General features: G+C 34.3%; 2 protein-coding genes across 2 annotated transcripts; both read left to right on the forward strand.

Annotated features, from left to right (window-relative positions):
• Nucleotides 1–1351: 1351 nt before the first annotated feature.
• LOC143588345 (light-harvesting complex-like protein 3 isotype 2, chloroplastic) lies at nt 1352–3926 on the forward strand. Its single transcript, XM_077069372.1, has 3 exons — nt 1352–1843; nt 2827–2964; nt 3520–3926. Exons 1-3 carry the CDS (start codon nt 1507–1509, stop codon nt 3753–3755), a joined length of 711 nt encoding a protein of 236 aa, XP_076925487.1. The 5' UTR covers nt 1352–1506; the 3' UTR covers nt 3756–3926.
• A 6698-nt stretch (nt 3927–10624) lies between these two features.
• Nucleotides 10625–13348, forward strand: LOC143588337 (small ribosomal subunit protein eS1-like). The gene is made up of 7 exons (XM_077069368.1): nt 10625–10756; nt 10854–10901; nt 10989–11094; nt 12187–12324; nt 12425–12610; nt 12715–12915; nt 13026–13348. The coding sequence occupies exons 1-7, from the start codon at nt 10746–10748 to the stop codon at nt 13116–13118; spliced, it is 783 nt and encodes a 260-aa protein (XP_076925483.1). The 5' UTR covers nt 10625–10745; the 3' UTR covers nt 13119–13348.
• The last annotated feature ends 11327 nt before the right edge of the window (nt 13349–24675 follow it).

The following is a 24675-nucleotide window of genomic DNA, read 5'->3' on the forward strand; positions in this document are numbered from 1 at the left end:
CACATTTAATTTTATGCTTCTAGGTGGCGATGGTAAACATAGAAGTGGATGGAAGGTGATTGTGATGGTGCATAAGAAATGGTTGTGGTGGTAGTAGTGTGGTACAGTCGGATAAAGTAGAAGGAAATATTAAATATACGTATTTAGAATTTGTACAATATGCATCAAAATACCCAACACATTTAAATAATAACAATGGTAAGTCTACTTTTTAATATATAAAATAATAGGAGGGTATTGAAAACTAACAAAGTTGATTTGAGTTCTCCTTCCCACTGGGCAGGGCTTTCTTTAGGCCCGGTCCACTCTAACCTCTCTTGAGGCCCAAAGCCACTAGATTAAGAATTTTAAAAGGTTCACCTATCAACGTTTATATTTATCTCTTACAATAAAATAATATCACATGATAAAAAAAAAGTAGGTAAAATAATGAAAATATTCACGTTGAACAAAAAAAAAAAAAATTAACAATATAGCCTTTGACATTTTAAAAATTACCAATCAACCACGACATAACTGGCTTCTTTTGGCATAATGGTCTTCAATCTGGCACAACCGATTAGATTTTTTGACACATTAGAGTCAAAATGGCACGATAGAACTATCTTCACGTAACATGTTGAAAAATGTTCCAAATACGAAGTTGGGTTGTGCGACCATCACAAATACCATAGATGATATTATTTAGGGATACTGGTTTTTAATACTCCCAATTTTCCAAATACAAAGTTGGGTTGTGTGACCATCACAAAAAAATGTCACGTCAGCAAAAAAACTAGCGGAGTTAGGGTTCGTTAAGTTCGGGAGCGCCAAAAAACAAATAGGATGAAAGTTGGAAGTTGTTAGTAACAAATCGAAAGGTAAGAGTGGTGTAACCAATATCCCCGTATTATTTATCATAAGTATTAAACACGGTTATTCGAAACTCGTATTCCGTAGTTATAACTTTGCTGGGTATTTAATAACTGAACAACCCACGTTAGAAATATAATAAATGATCCAATTATAATAGAGAGACAGGTAAGCGGGCAACAAGTTGCGTCGCAACTCTCCTTTAGATAGCAAAAGTACAAAACTGATATACTGAAAACAAATTTATAGTTCTTTGGCGTCGATGGGTTACTGTACAAGACATGCTGAACTCCTTTAAAAGACATAGCAGCTTCGGAGGCAAGGAACCCGAGTGCATCAAAAGCAAAGGAAATGAAAACATGTCGATTCAAATCACATGCTTATAAACAGTGTTGTCACCGAACCCGACTAGAAAAAACACTCCGGTAAAATCCACAGAATCGTGTTCCACCATTAATATACTCTTGAAGTAAAGTACTTGCAACTCTTTCTCTTAACCCCACCACTTGTTCTTGACTTCTTGTTACCATTAATTTACTCTCACCAAACGTTCCAAACTAGTAATAAATAAACTCCCAATATCTTTATTAACATTCCAACCGATTCTCAGCCTCAACTTATCTCCATGCTCTAACCTCAACAAACTGTAAAACAATGACGTCATCAATGGCTTTTATCTCTTCAACACCCACAAATCTTCAATCTTTCTCTTCATCCTCCAAAACCCACTTCCCAATCAACCCATTCATCATTCTTAAGCCTCAAAGACTCAATCTTGTGTCGGTTAAAGCCACTGAAAATGGGTTCGGAGCCGCCATTGCTGTTGAGGAGAAGAAAGATTCGGATGAGGGTGGAAACGGAGCTCCGGTGGCGGATGACGTGGCGGAATTGGGTGTGAAATTTGAAGATCCGAAATGGGTTTCGGGTACTTGGGACTTGAACCAGTTTCAGAAAGGTGGAGCTACTGATTGGGATGCCGTTATTGATGCTGGTAAGATTGTGCACACCAGGTGTTTGATAAAATGGCTAAATGAAAATTTATCATTTTTTTAAAATTTTTAATATATGATGATATGTTAAGTGTTTGGAATTTGGGATTTAGACATGATTTGAATATAATTAGGGTTTGATTGAGAAGTCTAATTCAATGCATTTTCATGAAATTGAAACACGTAAAAATGACTTCAATTAATGAACAAAACCTTGAATTGCTATTAGCTTATTAGGTATCAGTACTGGTACCGAACCGATACATACGGTCCTGTATTCGGTACCCCCTTTTCTCAAATTTAGTATTTGGTTATTTTGGTGTCAGTGTCAGTACCGGTAATTTTCGGTATTTTGTACCGATTGCAAAATGCAGAGTTTTTCTTGGGTGTTAGGTACCGGTATCCGTACCTTTCTTTCTTGTTTTTCTATAAAAACTGATACGTTTTTTGGGACATTTTGTGAGTTTTGGAATTATGGTCGATTGAGTACGAATGAATTTGATACTATTTTTAGTTTCTTGATTACTGTTGGTTACAAATGAATCTGATACGATCAATGGAGATTAAGATACCTAACCATTACATTTTGTATGGTATTCGGTAATCAGTACCCAGTTTTGTTCGAATTTGGTATCGGTATTTTTTGCAGTACCGGTACAGTACCGATCTCATCCCTAAATTCAAAGCCTTCGACGTAAGGTTGAATGACTCAAAGCACGTTAACTGCTAAATTGTAATTCCTTTTGAAATTCCTTTTACTTCTGAGGGTCTCTCCGAAAGCCACCTCTCTATCCAACTCTATCCCGTTGGATAGAAGTACGGTGTGCCTACATCCCACCCTCTCCAGACTCTACTTATAGCTTTGCTATTGGTGGGACTCCACTGGGTATGATTGATTGATTGATATGTAAATGAAGATGATAAATTGATAATGCAATAACTTGTGTTTGAAGATTGTATTAACATTTTTGGTACTATTTTCCAGAGGTTAAAAGGAGGAAATGGCTTGAAGACAATCCAGAATCTTCCAACAATGACTTCCCTGTAGTTTTTGACACCTCCATTGTTCCCTGGTGGGCTTGGATTAAACGATTTCATCTTCCAGAAGCCGAACGACTCAACGGTTAGCTCATCTTTTGGATTTACACGACCTGACTCTGGCTCGGCTCGTTTATTTTAATGAGCTGAAAATTCGAGCTCTTATTTTTTCTTATTTACCAAATATTGATATATAAAATACAAAATTTATAAACAAGAAATTTTATAAATTATATGTATTAACTTTGTCTTCTCTTTTCAGTTTTTTAAAGATCGAGAGGTATTTATATGCATTATTTGTGTTTACATATCATATTTTTATATTTATTGTTATATTATTATATTTGATACGTATATTAAAATTTGGGTTTAATTTAAACGAGCCAACGAACGAGCCCACATGCCGGGTTTCGAGCGAGCCATGAGCCGAGCCAACCCTGGCCCGGGCTGGGCTCGTTTATATACAAGCTTTTTTCGAGCGAGTCGCGTACTTTTTGAACACCCCTATTTTAATCAAATTAAAATAAAATAAAAGCTACAAAAATCTTGAAATTTTTGGGAAAGTTGAAATTGGAACCCCTAATGATGTAATTTGCATACTGATTCATAGATGAATTGGTGTTAAACCGCTATTTTGCAGGTCGGGCTGCAATGGTGGGGTTCTTCATGGCTTACTTTGTGGATAGTTTGACCGGGGTCGGTCTAGTTGACCAAATGGGAAATTTTTTCTGCAAGACACTTCTGTTTGTAGCAGTAGCTGGTGTTCTTTTGATCCGTAAGAACGAGGATATTGAAACGTTAAAGAAATTGATTGATGAGACGACGTTTTATGACAAGCAGTGGCAAGCAACTTGGCAAGACGAGAAGAAAGAATAACGTGTGGAGGCAATGAAATGAGCTATAAAGTTCGAGTCTTTTATGGTTGTTGTAGATCATCTTTGTTGTAGGTTGTTGTTTGATGATTCAGTGTTGTTTTATGTCATGTTATATATTTTGAATTTTGATCATTACAAGATCATAGCAAATTAATGGTTGAATTTGTTTCAAGGGTTGTATCGGTTAATCTAGGGTGGGAGCATGAGTCTAGTCGGATGTTTTAACCGGATAAAACTACTTTTAAAAAAGACATAGTCTATACACACCGACAACTATCCATTCATCATTGACACATACTGGCCCGTGTTATTAAACAGGCCATGGTGGTATGCTGACACATCATACTGGCCGTATATTTTTCTAGCTGTATTCTAGCTGCATATAACCCGTATAATATGACGTACTATTGGTAGATTTGGCAATGGTGTACACCTGCATGTATCCAAGACATATCATGTTGATGGGTTGTACATTGGAGCAGAAAGTACAACCTTATAATGCATAGGAAAGAAACATATCATGATTTGGTACTACAAATTTTGGTGCTGAGATGCACTACTCAACCGATTTTAAAAATTTATGACAGTAAAACCATAAGCTGTGATGTGGTGGTTCTACTTATTTACTTCATTGAATATCCATCAACATCACAAAAGAAAGACATGGGAAAAAGTTAAAAACTTGTTTTAAGAAAGTAATGCTCTTAAGTAAGCAATAACAAAAAAAAAGTGTTTCATGTTATACGTTCTCAAGTTCTTTTTATGCTAGAACTCGAGATAAGTTCAATTCTAACTAGCTTGAGCCACTCGAGCAGCTTGATTAAAGTTACGTGTAGTTGTTAACACTTAACAACTCTAGTTACGTTTAGCATTAATCTGAAACAAATTATGTGTCAAATTGATTATGATAAATAAAATGTAGCGTATTTTTAACAGGAAAAGAGATTGTTATGACTTATGAGTATAGGTGTTTTTAATTCGACACGGGGTGTTGAATATCCGAGTAAGATGTTTGTTTTGTCCGAATTAAAGTTACATAAATATATACATTTTTATACAAAATTACTTAGAGCATTCACATCCCATCCCCTAAATTTATGTGAGGAGAGTATGTACATTATAGGGTGAAGTGATTGTGAGTGTAAATTATAGGGTGGAGAGAAAATGTAGTGATTTTTTTGTAAATTTGAGGAACATTGTTTGCCCCTATTTATTTTTTAATATTTGTTGGATTTGTTGTGAGTAGAGCAGAGAGAAAACTGTAATGATAAAGATATAAAAAATATTATTTAATTGAAAACGAGAGAGAAATGTAGTGTTTTTTAATGTAAATATAGGGATAAAGATAGAGAATGAGATGAGAATGCTCTTATGATATATATTATAATTATTTTCATAATTCAAGTGAATACGAATTGGGAACAAGACTTTTCCCTCCCTTTCAATTCTTCACGCTTCTCTCATTAAACTAGACTCGGGAACATAACATGAAAGAGAACTGGGTAATCGGTGCACTAGATGGTACCGAAATCAAACTTATTTAAATTAGACGGTAAATTTGGGAGCCTATTTGTAACTAAAATTATTATAAATGAAAACTACATTTTCTAATATTAATTCTTATGCATAGACAATAACTGAAAAGGGGGTTGAGTAAAAATTTCCTACTGCTTACTAACACAATATTCTAACAACTTTAATTAAAAAAGTACTAATCTACGCAAATCTTGCATGGAATTTTAAATTGTTCAAACTATGTATATATTTACTTTCACAAGAACATGTGTGACTATGTGGACCATGTTTGCACCATGATTTTAATTCTTGTATTAATATAGTGTGCACAAGACAAACTTGCATGATTTATAAGTTTTGTAATTGTTTATCTTTTCAAATTTGGTGGCCGGTTAATAATTTTCAAATAAGATTTGTTGGGTTTAATCTACCGGCGACAAATGGTGTTGTATGAATAGGCATCCGGTTAAAGTATCTTCAAATAAGTAAATGCATGTTATAAAATCATAAAATGTTCAACTATGGTTAAAAGTTAAAACTACCATTGTTTTCGTGTGGTTTGTTTTTAAATTTGTTATATCGCTTCAAAAGTTTAAAATTTGTTTTTTTAAGCAAACGTAGTTTTATTTTCGTTGCAATAATAAGCACCTCATCACCTCCATTGAGTTAAAGGAAAGGACAATTTGGTCTTTTTACATAGTATAATGTACAACCCAACCCAACCCGATTCCTCTTCTTCTTCTTGAATTAGACCACAACCATCCCACAGTCATGCCTCATTTTCTTATTGGATAATCCGACAGCCACCCACCGTTATTCCTTCTTGGCTTCTTATTCTTGGACTAATCCGACAGCCACCCACCAATCTTCACTCATCCGTTCACTACATCGTCATCAATAGCCATAACATCCATGATCCACCCACCAATCCTCCTCTTCTTTTTAACACAAAATTTTATTTTACCTCACACTTGCAAGTATTTATACCTGCTATGCATAGACATTTTTATTCAATGTTACGTGTCAAATCAAAATGAATATTATATGGTAACTTCTCACATAATAAATATATGGTAAAAGAAAATCATATGTTAGCATTTGGAATTACATGAGTATAAGCACGTACTTTCGGTTAACGATCTACCCAAAGAATTTATGCCACATTGGCCACTTGGCCAGCATCATTGTAATGAACAATATGGTATTTTTCATAGCTTTCATTATATTAAAATTATAATTTACTCTATATAAAGTTTCTATCAATTCTAGTTTTAAAGTAACTTGTCTTATATCTTAAATTAAAATAGGATCTATAAGAATGGGAAAAGCCAAAAAGGTTGATACAATGATACTATGTCAAGAGCTACCAAATACTGATAATCTATATATGCTTATAAATGTCACATAAGTTAAGTGGGTATTGTTCATATCAAAATTTTCTATGTTAGTCTATCTTGATTGCTTCTCCTTAAAATGGTAAGTACCCCCCCCCCCCCCTTCTTCTTTATATATAATGTGTGTTTCTCTATCAATTTCGGGTTTGATTGTGGATTATCGTAGATGACATGCTGCAAAGAAAAAGTTGTTTTGGTTGCCGTTTATGAGGAGAAACCAAGAAAAAGAAGCCTGACAACAAGAAGCAACGATAATATTAAACATCATCATCATCACCACCACCACCATCTCCACGTCCATCAGTCAAAGAACAACAAAGGAAACAGAAGAGCTGAGTTACTTAGCTATTCGCAACGTCTTCGAGGGTCTTCAAAATCAAAAGCATCCACACCTCCCCGCCGTACTAAGCCTTTGGTACCTTCAACCACCAATGACCAAGAAACCCTAACTCAGGTAATTCATGTATCAAATATGTTTTTCACGAGTCGTACATTTGTCAATTTGTTTGAAATCATAAAATAACAAGAACACCTCTACTCAGCTAGTGTTTTTACCCAGAGTGAATCAAATCTAGACTCCTAAAATTACGTTTAACAATTCCAGGATCATGTTTGTTATTTTACTAACTCTAAATTAATTTAGAACTATTTTATCACTTTTCTAGCAAGTTTTTATTTTTAATTAACATAAACATAACCAACTTGGTAATTTTTGCTGCCTATGAACTGAATTTCATATTCCTGTTTGAAGAGCATGAAAGCATATTTGATGGAATGTATATGATTTATAATGTATATATGTGTGAACCCTCGGGTGGGCAAAAGTGAAATTGCACTAATTTTGACGTTATTTTACTAATCTCGTGAAAATAACTTTAAAAGTGGCGGAAGGTTAATCAGGCATCATGTGGTAGCGTTGATAGCCGAAAGATAGGGGTGCATGCACCAATCGGCCGGTGTCCCAATGGTTGAGTGTTATGTGTCTTATGTCCAAAGCTTGATGCAAAACTACTATCGAGCCGGGGGTCTCACCGGAAGCAGCCTCTCTATTCCTAAAGGGTAGAGGTAAGGCTGTCTACATCTTACCCTCCTCAGACCCTACCATAGCTTTGCTATTGTGGGATTTACTGAGTACGATGATGATGATGATGATGATATGATAAAAAGTTATGTCAAAATAAACTGTACTGATAATTTAGTCTTACTTTTAGAAAATTTACAATATATTTTTCATATGAAGGATAAACTGATTAGATAATTCCTTCTTGCTTAAATTCACATCCCATATTATTGTTATATAAATCTTACAACTATTAGACAAACACTTAATTAAATATATATACTTTTATCCCACACCATAAAATATTAAAATCTTCACTTAATACACTTAATACTTTTATCCCAAATCAGCCACACTACAACACCAAAATACACTTCCAAAGGTAGTTTAATACATCTATGATGTTGTTTGTAGTAAAAGTTTTATAATTAGAGGAATTTTTCTGTTATTTTACAATTACCTCGAAAGTTTTTGTGAAATTAATATTAATAATATCAAGGTATGATATCGTTTATATATTTAGGTGCTACTAGCGTGACACTTTTACTAATCGGGTCATATTTTTGTTGTTGGTTAAATTCGCCTCCATATTAGTGTTTAATAAAAAGTTACTTCGTTAAGTTTAGCATCACATATTCGCATGAATACATGTATAAAATTACGACAAACATTTTTTGGCGAAAAGGGTATTAATAATAGTATAATACTATGTAATCGGTTAGGTACACGATGCTCAAAATAAACAAAAGCTAAAGAAACAATCGAGTCCCGTTGGTATGAACAATGTATTCAAGTGTTTTGCTATGTCACATGCTAAGAGAAAGGTGAAAAGGAAGAAGAAGAAGAATAACAGCGATTCAGCATCAAAGAAGGCGAATGTGGTAATGAAAAGATTTAATGCAATAACTCAGAAAGGAGCACGCCAATTTTTCTCAAAATTGATGGCATTCATACAAAAGCATAGGTGAAGTGATAAATATAAGATTATATTTGTTGTTTTTTTTTATTATAATTTGTGATATACTAGTAATTACTTTCATATTCATGTCATGTGTTGTTTGCATGTATTTTCCTGTATGCCAACTTTATAAATGACGTGATTGACAAGGTATTAGTTATTTATAAATGTGGTTGGAATGACAAGTTTTAGAAGAAACCCTCAAGCAGGGTCTTAAAAACCGATCACCTAGTAATAGGCATCGACCAATATTTTTCCTGGTTTATTTAAAACGGCTGTTTCGTTTATATGGAATCCATATCAAACTGGTTTCATCAAAGTGATTGATCCGATTCATTATAAAAACAATGGTTGAAACCTCAAATAACCCTATACAAATTTAAACGTTATATTGGAGTATTGGACTAATTGAATAGATCATGTTGGAAATATGCACTTCTTACTTCATGTAATCTTGTAAGGGTATCACTTTCAAAAGGGGTGGCGGCGTAACCTGTTGTTTGTTCGTCTGTCATGTTATCGCAATCGTTTTGAGTTTAATGAGAAATCTATCACTTTCGTTGATCTATTTGAACATGATGTCATGGTGTTCACGGTTTGGATCTTTTGGTCTAGGAAAAATTCTAAACAAAACTGCTAACTACCTAAAAATTAATAAATCCATCCATCGTGGGGAGTTTGGGAGGTTTTTGGTTCGTACCGTGCTATTTGAAGAGTTTGAGAGTTAGAGAAAAATATGATGCGTCGCTTTGTTGACGCTTAAATGACATTTGGAAGCCATTCAAATTACAAGAAGAAGATGGGCCTTAGACAAAAGTGGGCTTCGGACTTCGACATAACCTAAAATCTAAAACATTAATGAGTATTAAACTTGTTCGAAACAACTATATTAGGGATCTTTAAATTATAACCCAAAATTTTAATTTGTTGAGAATCGTGAACATAAAATAATATCTTGTAGTTTTTACATACTTTTAAGTTTGATACCTAAAATGATTATGTAATCACATTTGTTTCCCTCTTCTACGACAACAACCAACATATTCAAGCTGTAATAAAAGAGCTAGAAACATGTAAGTCCCAACGAACGGATCAAACAATATGATATTAACAAACACACATTAAGTTTGCGGAATCTAGTTAACATGATGATTCAAGAAGTAAGATAAGCAATAAGTATAGAAGTATTGATGAACAAGAACAATGTAATTCACTTCATTGCACAAGATTGCATTACTAGTAAATACTCAGGTACATATTCTTCACCAAAAGTTGCCAACCCTATAATGACTATAGAGCATTGTTTATATAGGGTAGCAGTACAAAAGCACTTTTTTAAACGGGCAAACTTATAAAACAAGCGCAAACCAAACTAAATATACTAATACAAGCGCAAACTTATAAAACAGTCTCTTACAAAATGAGCCAAGTTTGAGTTCTTGTAAGTTAAAACAAGCCAACCTCGAGAGATAGAAAATATTTTTTTTTCCTAAAAGATAACATCACTTTAAATATCAGGGACTTGGACTGAAGTTTTGTATATTATAAAATATATATTATTTGGTTATTTTTTCAAAAGAATATAAATATTAATTAATAATTATATATGTATATACACACATTAAAAGTTATATTAATGACAGACTCGTTTAGGCTCGCAAGCCGACTTGAGCTTGATAAGTGAAACTCAGACTCATTTATTAAACGAGTTTCCTTTTAGGATCATGGTCGTTTAAGCTCAGATATATCGATCTATTTCAGGAGCCGACCTTGAGTAACCCGCAAGCGGCTTGGCTCGTTTACACCCCTACTTGGATTGCTAAAATAGATATCAGTTCAAATTACAAGAGGAAGAACATGGGCCATTGGGCCTTTGAAGCTGGACTGCTCCAATTACAACAAAAACAATATGGGCCTTTTGTAAGATACAAACACCAGTTAATAAAACATATAGATATATAACACCTTATATCTTCACTAGGGTTTTCTCTCTTTACAGATCAATCAAAAGCTAGGGTTTGTTTGTTCTACACCGCAGCCGGCAGCCTCAAATCACCTGCAACCATGGCCGTCGGGTACTACAACTATCCATTACCTATATACACTTACATACATATTTACATATACATTTGAAGTTTCAATTATTAAATCTGATAATATTTGATTGAACAGGAAGAACAAGAGGATATCCAAGGGAAAGAAAGGAGGAAAGAAGAAAGCGTAAGTTTGTTATTATTATTATTATTATTTCTTAATGGATTTAAGTGGTTATAGTTATTGATTGGATGTTAATAATAATAATAACAGAGCGGATCCGTTTTCGAAGAAGGATTGGTATGATATTAAGGCTCCGTCACTCTTTAATACCAGAAATGTTGGTAAAACACTTGTTACTCGTACTCAGGGTACCAAGGTATGATTCCATTTGTATAATTATATATTTTTTATTCTTGTTTGATTGTGTTGTTAGCTGGAGTTGATGTATTGTTAGCTGTATGGGTGTAATTAAGCCGGGCCGAACATAACTAGCTCGTGTTTAGCTTTAATTGTCGAGCACAAGTTGGCTTGCAAGCTTAAAAGAGTCTATTATTAATATTGTTTTTGTTTAATATAAAAATGATTGATTTTCTAAAATGTAATTGTTTTGTATAAAGTTATCTTAAAATAAATAAATATTAATGGATACAAATTGTAATTATAGTTATACAAAAAATAAGTGTAATTATCAGTAATATAGTTAATAAACAAGTTGACTCGTGCCGAGTTTGAGATTGAAAAACCACTCACAAGTTGAGCTTGATCCGAGCTCGAGGCATAGAAAGCGAGCTTTAAAGACTACCCACGAGCCAAGCTTGATTTCTAGAAATAGAGTTTCAAACAAGTGGAGTTTGAGCTTGGAAAACTATCTACGAGTCGAACTTGAGTTTTAGAAATAGAGCTTGAAACAAGCTGAGTTTGAGCTTAAAAGAGCCTGTTATTAATTTAGTTTTTTATTTAATATGTAAATTGTTGAGTATAAAATGTAATTTTTTTGTATCAAAGTTATACTTTTAATTAAAAATATATACAAATGTTAAGTGTAATTGTAAGTAATAGAGTTTGAGCCAAGCTTGAGCCTGAAAAACTACTCATTAACTGGGCTTGAGGTATAGAAATCGTGCTTGAAAGACTACCAACGAGTCAAGCTTGAGATTTAGAAATAGAGCCTGAAACAAGCCCAGTTTGAGCCTGGAAAACTACCTACAAGTCAAGCTTGAGTTTTAGAAATAAAGCTTGATAAAAGCTGAGCTTTAGTTTGAAGAACTATCGAGGTGCTGAACTCGAGCTTGAAAAACTACTCATGAGTCGAGCTAGAGCCTGGATGGACTTGGGGCTCGACTCGGCTAGTTTACACTTTTACTTTGCTGTATTTATATTGAACTCTCATTCGGGATGGCAATATGTTACATGATTCATAGTATTTATGATTAGAACTTTTTTGTTAAATGCCTTTTTTTTATGTCAGATTGCTTCTGAGGGATTGAAGCATCGTGTTTTTGAGGTATCATTGGCTGACCTCCAGAACGATGAAGACCACTCCTACAGGAAGATCCGCTTGAGAGCTGAAGATGTTCAAGGAAAGAATGTTTTGACCAATTTCTGGGTATGAAATGATAAAAAAATGTTATACATTATGTTTCCTTTCATATTTCATATTGAAGCATTTTATAATGTTTAATTTTGCATTTTTTTGTTGTTTCTAGGGTATGGATTTCACCACTGATAAGCTCAGGTCACTTGTGAAGAAATGGCAGTCATTGATTGAAGCGCATGTTGATGTTAAGACCACCGATAACTACACCTTGAGAATGTTTTGCATTGGTTTCACCAAGAAGCGTGCTAATCAGGTGAAGAGAACCTGCTATGCACAGTCTAGCCAAATCAAGCAGGTATGAAGTTTTTGTCATGTTTAGACTTAATATTTAACAACAATGATGAAACGATGAAAGCGTTTTTGCGTCTAATTTGGTTATTATGTTTGATATTGTTATAGATTCGAAGGAAGATGAGGGAAATCATGTTGACCCAAGCTCAAACTTGTGACCTTAAGGAGTTGGTTCTTAAGTTCATTCCCGAGTCAATTGGTAGAGATATTGAGAAAGCAACATCCAGCATCTACCCGTTGCAGAACGTTTTCATCCGCAAAGTTAAGATTTTGAAGGCACCCAAGTTTGACATTGGGAAGTTGATGGAGGTAAAACACTCATTTCTATTCACAACATTTTGTTATATACCTTGATTATCATTTCTTGGGCTAGTTGAGTAGACATATTAATTGTTTTTGTATATGTTTTGAATGTTTAGGTTCATGGAGATTACTCTGAGGATGCTGGTGTGAAGATTGAAAGGCCTGCTGATGAGGTGCCTGCTGAACCAACTGAAGTTATCGGTGCTTAAATGAGAGTTCATAATTTCCATCTTTTTACTTTTACCAATTTCGTAAACTTTAAAGAATATTGCGTGTTGTTTTCTTATTTATAGAAGCTAGCGTCGACATTGTTTTGCTTTGAACTCCTAAATGATTTTTTTTTGTAGTAGACAATCATATGTTAAGCTAGCTTTGTCATTGTTTGACATCTTTTGATCTTTATCAGATATCATCGCCAAGTGGTGTCTATCTTTAAAAAGAGTTTTTGATTATATGCATTATGTTCAAGTCAACCATTAGCTTCATGGTTCGTTGAGCACCTTGTGGTGCAAACCATAGACTTGGTTCATCTTTAGGTTTATAAGTTCCCCCTTTGTTTATACTAGTTAACAAGTGCCTTTAAGAAATTGTTTTATACTAGTTAGCTGTTGGCTTAAGATTGTTTAGTCAGTCCACAGGTGGTGGTTGGAGGTGGTGGTTGAATAATGTGTTCGGTTGGGCTTAAGTATTATGTGGTTCATGCTAATCGGTTCCGTTCACAAACTAATTTGTCTTCTGAATGTGTTAATGCACATTTTCAAAGATATAGGATAAGAAAGCTAAAAAAGTGGTAAACAAGATGGTACAAACATAGCAACTCACAATCTCACATATCCACTTTCACCCAAGCTAGATCATGGATGGATCACCTATGTCTGGGTCTAAAAGACACTTGATAATTGTCCCAAGTGCGTACGTGTAATCACCGGAGATGCTGTCTAGTCGTCTTCCAAACACGAACTTATGCTAGATTGTGTAAATGTGCGAATACAAACAAGGCCTTGTTCTGTTCGATTTAGTTCGGTTCTACTTCTACATGTCAATTCTCATGAAGTGTTTATTGTCAATCTATGTTTAGTATTTTAAAAATTATGGCTTGTCTCTTTTGGTAATCAAGCAATTCAAAATACACCGAATTTGTTAAACTCGGGTACTAATTTTCTTGTTTTGAACCTTAAACTATGTGTGATCAGTGATTATTGTATTTTATTTTTAACGTGTTCCCTATCATCTTTGAAAGCAGGATGGTTTTTCTTTAATGCTTTTGATTCAAATTTTGTAGGCTTCTAGTGTTACCTATTGAATATAATCTATATATTTCACGTATTCGAGATGTTTGAATAAGCAGTCTGCTTCGATAATTGTTTTGTAGTTGGGATTTATATTAAAGTACCGCCCTCAAGAGACATGGTGTGGTAGTAAGGTGTCTCTACTCTATTGTTGTGGTGGAAGGTTCAAATTCTACGAAGTCTAGCCATAGTAGATTATAGGAGTAATGACGAGTTAGTTTTTTCGCCACTAAAAAGAATATTAAAGCACACAGTTTATTTAGTAGAAGCTTTTGCGAAAACATAACTACATAACAATAATTGTTACATAAGTAGTTTTAGTTTTGACTTAAACTGTAGCTATGCTGACTCCTTTATTTCCAACGCATTACCAAAGCCAATCGAGTACATATGGTCAACGGGTCAACTTTTCACGGAGTAGTGATGCCTGCAAAAATAATAAAACACAATCCATAAATTCAATTCAAAATGGACTGACGGTGCTGCTTGTTGTCCGCGTGTCTTCTATTTAGATGTAAATGATTGCAATCTCAGTGTAGTAATAACTTAAAAAATCATACGAAAATACACATAAGCTTTTAACACTTATTTCCACACTTGAAATGATGAGGAACTCTTCTACCGCATCTTTCGACTAGCCTAATGGCTCGATTAATATCCCCAATGAACGCAACTATCTCGGGAGTGACATCCGGACATATGCACTCCGTGTGGCTAACCCTCGCACGCTGGCAGCACTGTGGGCTCGGTAAGCCTCCATGCAAGAGCGACTTGCAGGCACTCACTGCTAGCCATTTCTCTTCATGGCACTCGGCAGCACTTAGCCTTGCACTAGCCGGGCCCGACCATGACACGACTAACACCAGCACCATGACCACCATTATGTTGGTTGCATAAGCACCCATCTCTTTACTCTCTAGTATATATTATTGTGTTGGTGACTTTTGTGTTTTATATAAAGGGGTCTCATGGGTAGTGGGTAGTTAGCAATAGAGGAGAACCATACACGTTTTTGGAAATAAAACACCATTTAGAAAATAAGGTGACACCCTTAATATGTCAGTCTATATTACTTTTAACGAATTATAAGACCTTACAATTGTCTCTTAGCTTTATAATAACTAAATAGTACAACTCAACGGTAGTCTTCGAGTTATCGTCAATGAGGTTGGCCAGTAAAGTTCGAAATTTGTGGTATCACCTAATAATATGTAACATTGACTTAAGACGACTTTCTTCTTCTTCTTTTGAAAGAGAGAAGTACTTTTTTGCGTCTTGGGTGAACGGACGGATGCCCTTTGCAACCCCGTTGGAAAGTAACCCAATTGCAACCCTGAAATCTCCTAAAGCTTTCACTTTGTGTCAAGTTGTCAGTTGTCTGGTTAAATGAACTCTAAAGAACACGTGAAATGTCATATTTACCCCATGGACGCAATTTAGCAAATCAAATTGCGTTGCGTCAATGGGTAACCTGGGTTATATGACATTTCACATGTTTTTTAACATTCATTTAATCGGATAACTGACGGCTGGACTATAAAATTAGTGTCTAAATTTTGGTGGATATAAAGACCCAATCATCGGTTACTCTAATTATTTCCTTCATTCTTTATGCCTCAATTCTAGCCTTGATTATTATATTTAGTTTTCTATTTAAAATGCTTGTAATGGTTGAATGTTATATGACATAGTTAAATGAATAATAAAAACGGAAAACCCTAACCATCCCCAACTTTGATATGGGCGGAAAGTGAAGGCCTTTGCAAACGTTAGGGGTGCAAGTGGGCTATTTTCCAAACCAAGATTGAAAAGCCCATTCGTCCGTTCACCACACGGACACAGTAAGTACTTGTCTCTTTCTTAAACGACTCAAATTTTACAAAGCCCCAAACAACAAGAAACTAAAAAGGGGGGAAACCAACATTACATTGCCATTAAAGGGATGTTTAACAAATCAATAAAACCTATTATAGTTTTAGAATTCCTACTAGAGTAGCCTAAGAAAAAAGTGAACATCTTATCGTTCCCGAATCTCCAAAGCACCCACCATGTTGTCATGATAACGAAATTCAACCACCAATCTTGTATACTTACTAAAGATCGATCTATCAATCCAACAAGCCAAATTCGATAGGGAACAAGAAAGGGGAAATGTCACCTCCAACCAACGAGTCACACTGGTTCAAGTTCTCACAGCCACCTTGTCACACCCCCATCTAAGGCCTAGGAGCATGACCCATAAGTTGGTATCGAATTTGTAAATAAATCAGAGTTACGTTAATTTGCGGAAGACTTATAAAACTTTAAGGATCGAAAGTGTAATATTTATATTTACAATCAAAAGACGGGATTATAAAGACACCCGTTTAAGTTGTACAAAAGATTACTTGTTTATGTTTTACAAACCACCATATATTTAAGATCACAAATAAAATCCGAGCCATCGGATATCATAGTACTTCGTCATTCCAAGCTCTAACTTTGTTCACCTACAAAATGTAAGAAAATACGTCAGCAACGAATGCTGGTGAACACGCTGACGCAAAATAATTTCTTTTACTTTATTATCCCTCGAGACTACGCCTGTCTCGGCCCAACGTGGCTTAGGAATAACAAAGTCAAATAACACATTATAAGCTAGAGCCTCTACTGTCACACCCCGACCAAAGGCGGCGGAACATGCCGAGGTGTAACGATTGCCCATAAGCACATGACACTATTTAAAGCGACAATATTTAACAAACTCATTTCATTTCACAACATCGAAAATGTCACATAACCAAATCTTCATAAGTCAAATACAATAAAATATAGCAAAATATAGCAAATCAAATATTGTTCATTTTTGCTAATATCCTAACGGTATTTGTGTCATTTTCTTCACCGAACTCCATAATCAACCTAGATGCAAACTTGTAACATTTCATAAAATAAAGTTGTCAACACAAAGGTTGGTGAGCAATTCATAAGTTTGAACAATAGATATATAGTATGAAAAGCCACAAAACTAGTATACAAAACCATAAATAATAGCTATAAACTTGGATAAATTGACAACCGCTAATAGAATTACGTTAGCGCCACCTAGCTGCAAGGGATTGCCAAGTAGTCTAGGATTTAATAGAATATCGTTAATTGCATTACATTAACGACACATTGCTACAAGGGGATGCCAAGTAGTCTAGGATTTATAGATTCCACCAACCGAAAGCGATAAACACATAGGCATATAAGCATAGAACACCAAATCGAGCAATTATTCAAGTAAAGTATATAACAACGTTTGTGGTTTAAGACTCAAGTATAAAGCATTTGATTTGAATAAGTATGAAATGTCACCCCAAAACAAAAGATAGAAAACGGGGTATGAAGTTACTCACGTTCAAGTATAAAACTTGATCAGTAAAAGATGAATAACCGGATGGATGAAGTTTAACGAGCAAGGCCTAAATGACAATAAAATCTTGGATTTAAAATGGTTGTCTTGAAGATCTTTAAATAAAATAATTGTTGCAAAAAGTAAACAATTAAAGTTCAAGGTTTAAATGTAACTATTTAAGAATTTATAATAACAATCCTTTAAAAATATAAGTTTGCTCGAAACCGAGTTAAAGTATCTAACCTTAATATTTACTTAACCAATGTTAAGTAATAAGGTGGGAAAAGTGCTAAAATGCAAGTTCCTTTGGGACAAAGATACTAAAACGGGTTTTTAACGAGTGTTCGGGTTGTCGATTCGGGTCTTGACAAATGGTCAAACACAAAGTCAACTTTCCAACATATTAATTGTTATGAGATAACTCATTAAAATATACTAACACTTAACCAAGTATGTAGATCTATTGTTTAGAACTAACAACGCACGTTAAGCGAGTGTTCGGTTTTGTCGGTCCAAACTATGTGATGAGATCAAGTTGGATCCAACAATTCCAAGTACTTAAGAAAATAATTAAAATCAGTTCGTAAACTATTTTTAAAGAAATATACAAGTCTTGATAGCTAAAAACACACTTGTGTGTCTTAAGCGAGTAAAAGTCGGTATAGTTCGGTTTGGTTCGGTCTCCATCTCACAAATAGTTCATAGATGGTTTCTACATGCCCAAATATCATAGAACTTGTATATTGGTTTATAAATGAAGAAAACTTAAATTTTACAACTAAAAAGTTAACTACAAGTCTTTTAAGCAAAAGTTTCGGTTTAGTTCGATTTCCATCTCCCAACGAGTTCATAGATGGATTCCATATGCTTAATATCAAAGAACTTGTAAAAATGATTTTTGAAACTCAAATCTAGCAATAAACATGTTTAAACAACTATTTTAACAAAACTAGTAAACAAAAGTTCGGTTTCCGGGTTGGACTAGTTTCGGTTAAACCGAGGTTAGTCTTATACAAACCCACACCATGGAACTTGTAAATAAGATGAACAAACTAAAAGGGTTAGAAGTTAGTCATAAGTGATATGTATAATAAGTTATGTGTGTTTGTGTATATATATCAAGAACACGAAGTCCTCCATGAAGCCTTGCCTTATGACATTCGAAACTTAACCAACCGGAGTCGGTGAAGTAACAAATAAAGGAAACAAGGGGGGTGTATTATATATATGTTGTACCACCATATTCAAGTGTTAGTAATATTAGATGAACAACTTAAAATGAAAGACTATAGTTAGTTGACCTTAAGAAATTAAAATAACAAAATGTTGAATTTGAATACTTGGATTTGAGAGAGATTTTGGAGAAGATGAACAACCAAAATGGGGTATGGAGCCTTGCTTTTATAATGGTAAGAGTACGGTTCATACAAATAGGGTAAAGATGCATGTGATGGTTAAAATGGTCAAACAAGTTTTTGGTAAATGGCAATAATAGTCCCCAAAGTTTGGTTTAAGTCATTTTAAGGAGTTTTAAGGACCAAAAAGAATGTTTTCAAGACCCAACAAGTGTAAAACAATATTGTAACATAAAATCCATCATTTTGATTATATCATAAGCTTTGGTTTACAAAATGGGTCGGTTTACATGATAAACGAATACAAACAAGACCCGAAATTGACGAATGTCACATCTACGCTAGGTCACCTCAGTAAACACCGCAGCGTTCGACTTAGTTAAGTACCCGTAAATATACACATAGGGTCGTACTCCCTGCAGGAGAGCGTCCTACGACCAAGGGTTGTGCGATCATGCCCATACATCGCATAGTACCACCTATGTAAGGATCCAGACATATGTATATCACAGCCTGAGGGCTAGGTTTATACCCATAGTTATAACGGTTTTAGGAACACATAGTTCCTTGTAAACAATTTCATATAACAAGTTTAACTCATTTGAAAACAAGTCTAAAAGTTTGGGGGCGTATTCACCTTATTTCTTTAGGATCGGCTTCACTCACCGTCCAAGGGTCTTTCCCTTTCTTTATCTCGAACCTATAGTTACGAGTATAAATATTTGTTAGTCGGATACACGATCCGGCTTAAGACCTTTAGTCTTATATCTCAATCCTCGATTGAACCTTTAGTTCAATTCTTTATTTACTTAAAAACTTCCAATTTAAAAGTAAATTATAAGCCTTTAGTTTGTATTGAAAACCCGACGTTTCTTCTTCTAAAAGAAACGTAATATTTTCTTTTATTATTTAAGAATACTCTTTATTCATTAAATAATATTCTCATAACAAAGAATATATACATATATACTTACACACATATATATGTTATCACAATATTCAACAATAATACTTTCATTTGTTTCTTTGTTATGTTTTCTTTTCTTTTCCTTTACCGAGACATCGAGTATAACCTCGACTTAAGGCTTAAGCCTTTAATATAATATTGAATTATATTGAATTCATTATTACGCCTAACCTTAATGGCGTATAGAAACTCTAGAGAAATGAGCAGCAATCCGACGCCAATTTACTTTTCTCGATCAACTTTGATATGCCAACTTCAACACTCGTCGGCACGTCTTTCGGGACTCTTTGCCATTACAACAACGCCTTCTTGATGAATGAGGGTGGAGGGTGGTATGAACTCTCAAGGAAACGATGATACACAAACGAGATTCGAGGCACGCTTATCAAGGAATTCCTGGCACGTTTTACGAGGTATTCTAGTGAGGGAGTAGAGAGAGGTGAAAGCTGTGTTTGGATGCAGAAATGGAATGCCCTTGGCCGCTATTTATAGGCAATATTTTGAACCCCATCGCGGTACGCGATGGGTCCCTCAGCAAACCTATCGCGTACCGCGATATAGGTCTGCTGACGCACAGCGTAAACCTGCCACGTGTCGACACGTGGCAGGCGCCGCTCCACGTGGCAACACGTGGCAGCAGTGATGCCACGTGGTGACACATGGCAGCACTTAGTGCCACCGTATGCCACGTGGCACACGTGTCACATTCTGTCAGACACCCCATCGCGGTACGCGATGGGTGTCTCTTCTGACTCATCGCGTAGCGCAATGGGTCAGGAAAACCAATTTTCATTTTTAACCCTTAAGTTTGGATTTTAGCAATTTTAGTCTTTAGACTTTGAAAAGTTGATACTTTGAACTTGAAATTTTCACGGTGTTACACACCTCACGCTCTCCAAATAGGTGATCATCTTAGAATACAACAAACATAGACATAGGAAAGAAGGGATGTCCACTCCACGATTAACCAGACTTGCTTTCTTTGATAGATGGTCTAAAATCACTCGCCACTCCATAAATTTAGACTAGTTTCTCATTATTTTACTATAAAATAAAATAAAAATTAACAAAAAAACTGATTTATTATTATTTTGGATGGTTCATACTTTATATAACAAAATCACTAATTGCCATTTACAAGTTTATTTTGTATTAGATTGTCATATTTTTGTTTATTCCAAACATACTTAAAAACATTTGTTTTTACTCATACAGCTCAAGAACATTTGTTTTTAATAACAAAAACTGAAAAAAAATATATAGGAGTTTTGAGAAACAAAACATTGACTAAAGACTTACAAAATGAAGGGTAAGAGAACAAAATAAAATTGGTTTTAGATCAAAATGGATTGTGTTTACGTATTGTAATTGTCTTTCTAAGCATTAGTTTTTCTAGAACTTAAATGTACCTTTGATTAAGTGTAAACATATCATAATTTTGATGATGGTTCGAAATAAGACATTGCCATTTGAATATTGAATCCATATACAACACACATAACACGAGTAATCATCGTGTAAACTCGCACCTCATTGTATTGGTACTACCATGAGTAATTTGATATATCGGTGCTATAACTTTATGTTTGTTTAAGTTACATGTTATATTTTAATTCGTCTTTGTTCATATATATTTTCTAGACCATGCTAATAGCTTTGCTATTGGTAGGGTTTAAAGATAAAGATTAGAGTTTGCATTAAAATATTAAACAATTTATTGTTAGGAGATAATTATTAGATTTAGAGATAAAGTTTATTTTATTATTTGTTTGAGTATTATTAGGAATTGAAGTTGGAGTATGAAACAATTTTAGGTTAGAATACATAGAGGTGTGGGTTATTGTATGTGGTATAGTTTTCGTTCTTAATAATACTGGAAGAGCCGTTAAGTTACCACAAAATTATTGTGTTGCTAGTATTGCTCGATCCAATTAATTCCAACAATATCATTAATAACGTAAATGAAACACTAATAAGTAAACCTCATGAACTTTTACCACAAAGTTTCTAACTTTCTATTAAACGATCAAAACTAACTTTAAAGGTATTCCCCTATGCATACATGCTTCACCTTGACATCATGGCGCTAAAGGCAATCCCCTCCGATCATCTTTATCGTTTTTATGGTAACGTTAGGCCTACAAAATCCAAAATTAAACATCAATACAACTTTGTATATATGTTCTTATTGTGGGGTTCAAGATTCTAAATGTATGTGTGTATATATTCACAATATATGCATCTCATATGAAGTATATATATACAGCTTAATTGTTTCAAAGTTGTTTTGTCGAATCTTTTAAAGTTTTCTTATGTGCATGTTTGTGTGTGTGTGTGTGGGTGGGGGGGTGGTGGTGGGGGGGGGGGGGGTAACACTAGAAATAGGCAAATATTTACTTCCACATTTGAAATGATGAGGGACTCTGCGTCCACACCCTTCAATAAATTTAACAAAGCGATTAACATTCACGAGAGCAGCCAACTTCGGGGTGACGACGGAACATATGCACTTAATATGGCTAACTCGAATTCGTTGACAACAAGATGGGGATGGAAGCCGACCATACAACACACTTTTGCACGCATTTATGGCTAGTTTCCTCTCTTTCTTACACTGGGTCGCACTGGGTGCCGAACTAGCCATAACCAAAAACATCAAAAAGATCAAAACTATAACCAAACTACAACAACTCTTCATCCTGAAAAGTGTAAATGCGTATATAAGATTATTGTTTCGTTGGCTTAGTTTCATTCTAAATGAAAGCAATTTATATTTATTGAGGAGTTGGTGATATGGTGTTGGACCTTGGAGTAGTGGGAGAATTTTTGTGGTCAATGACTTACCACTTACAAGGTACCACTTTGAACAAATGATCCTTTAGTATACTACCGTTCACACTTCCACTACAATTTTTAATAAACGATATGTAACTAAATAATTTGGTTTTGAATTTGAATACTTCATTATTCGGTTCGATTCGGTTCGGGCAGTTCAACATATGTTTCACATCAAATTGTTTACAGTTTTGTAAACGCCAAATCAAACTGGTTGGGTTGATGGGTTGTAGGTTCGGACCGTCCAATGTTAATGGTTTGAACAGTTTGTTTAAATCATCAGTTTGTATTAAGTTTTTGAATATAACAAAGATAACCGGTGAATATAATACATATACATGAGTATAAATTTTAAGGAAAATGATCCAATACAATAATACTTTATTATACGTTACATATGTGACGCTTTAAAACCCCTTATTTTAAAAACACACTAACCTTAAATGTCCACTGTCCACTGTCTCGACCATCGTCTACTACCGTGAGCATCGTCTTCTTCTGTCACGACCATCGATTACTCTCTAAACGTTGTTCTCAGGTTTGTGTATTTTAGTCAAGTTGATCAATTAACCAATTGAAATTGAAATTGCTGACGCCAATTGATCAGTTAACCTTGAAATTGATCCACTTAATCATCAATTCACCCAAACAAACACATATGGATCTTCCAACGAATCAATTTTTGATATGAATATTATGGGTTTTTAACCCTGCAAGTATTATGTTTGAAGCTTGAACGTTTTAGGTTTTAACCTAGAAAAATATCAGGTTTTAACCTTGAACGTTTTAAGGTTTGAAATTTGACTTGAACGTTTTTGTTTTTCTTTTTAATCTTGAACATATTTGAGTACCTAATGTACGTTAAACAATTATTGTACGTTAAATCACCCCTATATTCTTAAAACTGAAATGAAAATAATAAAGGTGAAACGGTCGATTTAAGTTGTAAAAAAAGTTTATATATTATAAAAAATTAAAAATAATAACAAATAAATGAACACTATTGTAGTTTTTAAGCCAATACTTTTTTTATGTTTTTAGAACCCAACAATAACAAAGAGAGTAAGAGGACCCAATAGTGATGGTCCAATACCCATTTTGTTTTGACCAGTGATATCCTTCTACTCTTCTAACATGTATGTGTTTAGTCCAAAACCAATATCTTTCTTTTAAACCCGTATGTGTTTGACAAATAACTGAGAAGTTTGAACATCGACAATCTCGTTTCCTTTAATATGAGGACCGTTTTTTAGTAGTCAGTTGGGGCATCCGAAATCACATAGACAAAGTTGTGTATCAGTTACAAAGAAGTCATGAAAAATAAAATTTTGAAACAATTTTTCTGACTTGGTCCTAAAGTTTGACTTAGGCTCATAAGTCTTAACACTAACCAATAACCATACTAATTTAAGGTCAACTTCCAATGACTTTATTTCATATAATTCGACTTTATCTTACTACATATGTCCAGATTTTCAACATCCCATGGATATAAAGAAACATTACTTCTGGTTTGATAATTTTTTTTCTTAATTTTTTTAATAAAGGTTTACTGCGATGCATATTAATCTATTTTGATAGTAAAAACTATGGGTATCAATCATATCATATTGGCGAGTTAATGGGTTGCAAGCTAATGGGTTGCGAGTTTTCAACCCAAACACAACCCATAATTTTGTCCGTCTATAAAGTATTAAACCTAATCCACACGTATTTAAAATTGTGTTACCTGATATAATTCCATTTATCCAAACTTGTGAATTGGTTAAGTTCAGTTTCCAAAAAGTCACTCTCATATTGAGAAATTATTATGTCTAGTGGACAGAATTCATTGACAGCTGCATAAATGACAAATAATACTATTAATTTTTTTCTTTCATAGGTGTATATCATATTACTAGTTTTTAGCCCGCGTGTTACGCGGGTTGTTTGCAATTTTGC

The sequence above is a fragment of the Bidens hawaiensis genome, unplaced genomic scaffold (assembly GCF_021521415.1).
Source record: "Bidens hawaiensis isolate Kalapana, Puna unplaced genomic scaffold, B.hawaiensis_p1.1 tig00036331_1, whole genome shotgun sequence".
In the NCBI taxonomy this organism is placed as follows: domain Eukaryota; kingdom Viridiplantae; phylum Streptophyta; class Magnoliopsida; order Asterales; family Asteraceae; genus Bidens; species Bidens hawaiensis.

Bases quoted from the DNA above. Each gene is read 5' to 3' on its own strand.
- LOC143588345 (XM_077069372.1), top strand. From the start codon at position 1,507: ATGACGTCATCAATGGCTTTTATCTCTTCAACACCCACAAATCTTCAA. The intron at 1,844-2,826 runs GTAAGATTGTGC...ACTATTTTCCAG, and splicing joins GGATGCCGTTATTGATGCTG to AGGTTAAAAGGAGGAAATGG. The intron at 2,965-3,519 runs GTTAGCTCATCT...GCTATTTTGCAG, and splicing joins AGAAGCCGAACGACTCAACG to GTCGGGCTGCAATGGTGGGG.
- LOC143588337 (XM_077069368.1), top strand. The intron at 11,095-12,186 runs GTATGATTCCAT...TTTTTATGTCAG, and splicing joins CTCGTACTCAGGGTACCAAG to ATTGCTTCTGAGGGATTGAA. The intron at 12,325-12,424 runs GTATGAAATGAT...TGTTGTTTCTAG, and splicing joins ATGTTTTGACCAATTTCTGG to GGTATGGATTTCACCACTGA.